Source organism: Rhagoletis zephyria, unplaced genomic scaffold (genome assembly GCF_001687245.7).
Source record: "Rhagoletis zephyria isolate East Lansing unplaced genomic scaffold, Rhagoletis_zephyria_1.1 Rzeph_scaffold_21941, whole genome shotgun sequence".
Taxonomy (NCBI): Eukaryota; Metazoa; Arthropoda; class Insecta; order Diptera; family Tephritidae; genus Rhagoletis; species Rhagoletis zephyria.
In genome coordinates, this window is record NW_016178999.1 from 1075 (window position 1) to 6741 (window position 5667).

The window sequence follows — 5667 nt, forward strand, 5'->3', positions numbered from 1 at the left end:
TCGCCATTCCGATTTTGCGTAGAACAATGATCTAAAAAGCACCCAACGCCTTATCATCTTTCCACATCATCTTTCAGGTTTCCGCGCGATCTATAAGGTCGGGTATATGGACAAATTTTTAAAGCGTGGTTTTGTTCGTCACTCTGCTCAGACTTATTTATTCAAAATTGTTATATACAATCGCTCTTTAGCAAAAAAGTGGGTTTTCAAGAAGTTTTATGAAAATGGGAGTGGCACCGCCCACTTATATGATAACTGCATATCTCAAAACTACTTAACCCCTCTCGACCAAATGTGGTATACACATTTTGCTTAGGCTCTATAAGCACCATATTGAATATTTTTTAAATCGGACAAAACCAACTCCCCCTAGAATATAGCTAGCTTTGAGTTTTTGAAATTACCGTTACGTTAGTGAAGCCGTGGTTTTTATCCGATTTCAAAAATCAGCATGGTGCATGAGGAGCCGAAACACAATGTGTATACCTAATTTGGTCGAGATTGGCCAGGTAGTTTTCGAGATACGCATATATATCATAAACATATGTAAGTGGGCGGTGCCACCCTCATTGTCCTAAAACTTCTTGAAAACGCACTTTTTTTACGAAAGACGATTGCATATATAAATTTTGAATAAATATTGATGAATTCCTTAGCCAAACTACTAAAAATTCTAAAAGTCCGGTACATACACACATATGTATAAATTCAAGGCCTTACTTTTTATTTGCCCTATGAAAACTTACACCAACAACTCTTTAAAATTTAATGAAAAATAGTCAATCAAAAACTGATAAATCTACAAAATCGTACCTCTAAATGATTTTTAAGAAATCAATAACAATAGGCAATAATATTTCTCATAAAATGGAAGGAAATTAGGGTGTAGTGTCTTGAAATTTGAAAAAAAAAACTTCGTTGGGCACCCTAATGGACTTTCACGTGTATGTACATAAATGTGGACGTAATATTGTTTATTTTATGTAGATCCTAATGTCGCTAATCAAGTTAATCCCACATTTACGATTTTTCTTTTTTATCAATCGATCAGATTCAGTCAACATGTGCCACAAGCAGAGCAGCAACAACATCAACAACATCAGTCACAACCCAACACATTGGGACGTTGTATACTCAGTGATAAAGATAAAATGATACAACCCGATGCATTCCGGGCTGCACCCTATGACGAAGAATACATGGAAAATCAATGTTACGAGCGACCGATCGAGAACGATAGCTGTTCATACGAATTGTATGCGAACAGTAGCTTCATTTATGCGGAAGCAAAATATTTGGGTCTAACCCAAAAGGAGGTGTGTCTGTCTGTCTATGTTGTTTGTGGTATTGATGGTAGTATGTTGAAGACAAAAACATGGGATTTAGATTGTATAAAAAATAAAAATAGTGAACTTTTTACAATAATCCGACTGGCATGCAATCAACTCGAAGCTTCGATTGAAAGTACATACATAAAAAATTTTAATTAATTATTTTTGTAAACGAATGTATAAATTTTTATTAGTTAGTATTAGTTAATGTGTGTGTGTGAGTGTTTGTAGTTATGGCTAATAATTTATTTTACAAAACGCAATTTATAATTTAATTTTACACTGTATAATTTAAAATTTTCTTTGAAGTGTCAATCATTGTGCTCACATGAAACGAAATTCTATTGCCAAGGCGTGTCATTCCATTTCGAGCGCGATCTGACCAACTCGGAATGTCTACTGCACTCAGAGGATATTATATCGATGGGACCTCGCAGTCTGAAACTAAGAGAGAAGTCTGTCTATATGCGGCGTGTCAAGTGTTTAGATGGTAACTTATGCTTATAAACTCCTAAAATAAAATTTTAAAAAAATTCTTTCCGTTTTTCCCCACACAGTACAGGTGCTGTGCACGCAAGACGAAATGGCCATCAAATATACGCCAAAAGATTGGTTTTATGGTAAAATGTATGCCAGCATGCATTCAAAGCAGTGTATGGTGCAAGGCAACGGCACAAGTAGCACAGTGTTACGTCTGCCGATCGGCACCGAGGTCAAAGAGAATCGTTGCGGCATTTTGCGTGCCTACGAAGTCACCAAAGCATATCAAAGGTAAGCGTACGTAGGCACTTTTAGCAATCATCGAAGCAAAGTAATAATTTGGTTATTTTCCAATTATTGATTACTCAAACCCGTATGTACATACGTATTTATTAGCATACATATTTACTTTGAATTACAGAATTTTCATATCCGCGTTGATAGTAATACAAAATAATCGAAATGTGCAAACACAGGGTGATCGTCTCATCAAAGTCGGTTGCATAATGAGCAATTCGACGATGCGCAAGGATGGGCACACTGATGGACGCAATGATGATGATGGTGTGGAGGGTGAAGATATACCGAATGCTATTGCATTGGAGTCTTCATTAGAGTTCGCACAGCAGTAAGTCGCATCAAATATTTGGCTTTAAACAAAAGATTTTGTGTTTAAAAAAATTAACTTAATACTAGTTTTTTATTAAACCCCCTTCTGACAATTAAAAAAAAATACGCATATATTTTTGTTAAAATCCAGAAAAAAAATTACACTTGGTACGCAACAAAAGTTCATCTCTTTTATGATGAATTTCCACTTGACATTTAATGACCACATTTTTAATGACAATGTTGGGCATTCAAAATAGGAAAGCTAGTCACTATATCTGTTTCCACATTGCATTTTTTAATACATACATTTTCTATCATTATAATGCCTAGTGGAAATTCGACATTAGTCTTCCTATATTATTATTATTATTACTACTTATTATGGCATATAACGCTGAGACCTAACTAGATATAAGTTCTGTTCGCTATGCAAAAGCCAGTAAGAATTAGCCAATAACCGAATTCAGAGACTCTTACTCTCCCAAAGAGAGAAACTTACAACAGGAATTAGCAAACATTTGCAAGCTTCACTGCCAAGGTGTATTAAACAAGGTGGTGTTGGGGCGACAGCTAAGTTTTTCGCCATGGAGGCCATTACGTCAAAATGATGTGTTGTTGTAACTCATACCAATGACAGATGCATATAGGCTTTACGTGATTACCTGCCAAAAGCTTTAATCACGGTACCCGCATTTGGCACAACGGATAAATTTTTGCCTTAATCATTGCCCTGAAATGCAAGCATTTCAGTTCCAAAGGCAGTGTGGGAGGACACACTAACCACCTTGGTGAGGCCAAAACCTACCTAAAGTCTCTGCCGTTCTTTGGGTCCCGGCACCCGGTTGCAATGCAACTCCACATCGAACCCTTTTTGAGTTCCACCGCCTTTGGTATTAAACCACAGCCCCCGCGATACTCCCCGAAGGGCCATACCTCAGTGAACAGACTGGAGTAGTGCTCACCAGCCAGACTTGCTTGACCAGCTCGAGTCACGCAACCTACTAAACATACCAGAATACACATGCTCAATCGTACAACTAAGAAGGTCTGCTTTTATCACATATTCACCAATCCACGGTTTACCTCAAATATTTACACCGTGTTATCAACCCTTTCTCCACATTTTCCACAGTTCAACAGTTTTCAGCATTATCATCCAGCTCGTCTCGCTCCTCTCACAAGACTTACTAATCTAATTTCACCCCGGTGTCCCTATCCGGAGTGAAAATCAACTTTTAACCCTTGTTCAAGTCACTTGACTCACCTGATTCATTCTGCTCGTCTCGCTACCCTCGCAGGTCCTACTAGCCTTACTGGGAAACAAATTCCAGCCCGGGTGTACAATAGGCATGGAATTTCTCCTTTTCAGGTTTTCTACACCTACTCAAGCAGCTTGACGAGCCACATTCTTCCTTGCAGAACTTCCCAGCTATATGATTTTACATGTGCATCTGGCCTGTCTTTCGACCTTGCTCGTCTCACTGGCTTTGCTTATCTAGCCAGCGAACACACTCCAGGGCATCTGTTCGCCCGCGGTTCCTCTTTTAAAGTCTTAGGTATGACTTCCGAAAGTCGTAGACTCTTCTACCAATTGAGCCTCTGACCGATTCAGGATTGGTAGCCTTTGACTAGGGTACCCGGGATTATGACACCCGTAGCCCCGCAATGCGGAACCCCCCTGGGCTCGTTGGTACGGTAATCTCCACATCGGAAACTGCGTAAGCACATGTCCTACACAGGTTCCCATGCGGAGCATNAGTTCATGCCGACATGGAAACCTCTAAGGGCCCCCATGTCACCACTTAAGATTTAGCCCCACGACAAGGACACCAACGTTTCGCTAGATCATACCAATGACAGTATGGACATCAGCGTATAATTTGTTAGTGTAATTTTTTACTAATATACGGCCAACACCACCTTGTTAAATACGCCTTGTTCATTGCCAGCTGGCGTCCACGGTTGCATTTCGAACATAAAAAAATTGTTTTCATTATTTCAGTCGGAAAACAAAACAGGGCCTATACGTATATCCCTTCTTATTCTGACTTTCTTCAACATAAGCTTCAATTTCTTTGTGTAAGTCACTGTCGGATTTCCTATATCGACTGTGGTGTCGATTGTGTTACGATTACGAATACAACTGTTTCAGACGAGTACCTTTCAAATGTTTGGAATTAATTAAGTTAATTGAGTAAACAAATATTTACATCTTTCTCTCATTAGTAAATCGCAAAAAAAATTGTTCGTTTTTTAAATAGAACGAACTTGTTGATTCAAATTATTGTTGAAAAAAATGCAACCGTGTGCCACAATCCTGCTTGCAAATTCTTGTTGTCAATAATTTCCCCAGCACGAACTTCCCCTCCAAATGAAATGTCAAAATTGTGCTCTCTCCTTGCAAGTTTTACTAGTTTTTTGGCCAAACGAATTTGGTAACAATTATTACCAACTTGTACAAGTTTTTGACGTAGAATACATCTTACGTTTCGATATGGAGGCTATGCTCAAATGTTGTGGTTGTAATTTTTAGAAGCGATTTCAAAGAAAGGTGTGGCGTTTCCAAGACAAAGTTCCAAACCTATCGACAGATACATTTCTATAAGTAACCAATTCGATGTTTGTCGTAGAAACTACGGTAAATATTGGCTTATTTTGGGGTCAATTTTGAGACTTTAAAGTGCTCTAGTAGCTAATGATTTGTAGATATAACTTTTATTTTCGGGATATATGTAGGTTCTTTGGAGCAGTACAAATATTATCGTGTACAAATTTTATATATAAGTACAACCAATAATGATCATTTTTAAGGCAAAAGATTTTTGAAAAAATTTTCAATTTTTTTTATTACCAAAATGCTCGGAAACCGCTCGAATGATTTTGTTTTTGTTTTATTTACTCAACAATTCAGGTGTTTTCCTTTCGTTTGGTATATGGGAAGTATTGGTTGATTTCTTCCAAGTATGTTTATTTTATTCAAAGGTATGGGCGTTATAAATCAATCTTTGAAAAATGTAAAAAAAAACAGAATCAAAAATCTCATTCTCACGATTTCGTTGAAACGATTTTTAAATATTTTTATGCAGATTTTTAAGCTTAATCTGTTTTGTCATCTGATGGGACTTTTTTCAAAAAGTTCTTTANTTCAAAGGTATGGGCATTATAAATCCATCTTTGAAAAATGTAAAAAAAAAAACAGAATCAAAAATCTCATTATCACGATTCCGTTGAAACGATTTTTAAA

General features: G+C 37.2%; 1 protein-coding gene across 1 annotated transcript; it reads left to right on the forward strand.

Annotated features, from left to right (window-relative positions):
- Positions 1-968: 968 nt before the first annotated feature.
- On the forward strand, positions 969-2621 carry LOC108381262 (uncharacterized; the record flags this gene model as incomplete). Its single annotated transcript, XM_017637681.1, has 4 exons — positions 969-1316; positions 1641-1821; positions 1889-2102; positions 2233-2621. Coding segments are annotated over 4 exons (954 nt in total), but the record flags the coding sequence as incomplete, so codon positions are not given.
- Between the last annotated feature and the right edge of the window lie 3046 nt (positions 2622-5667).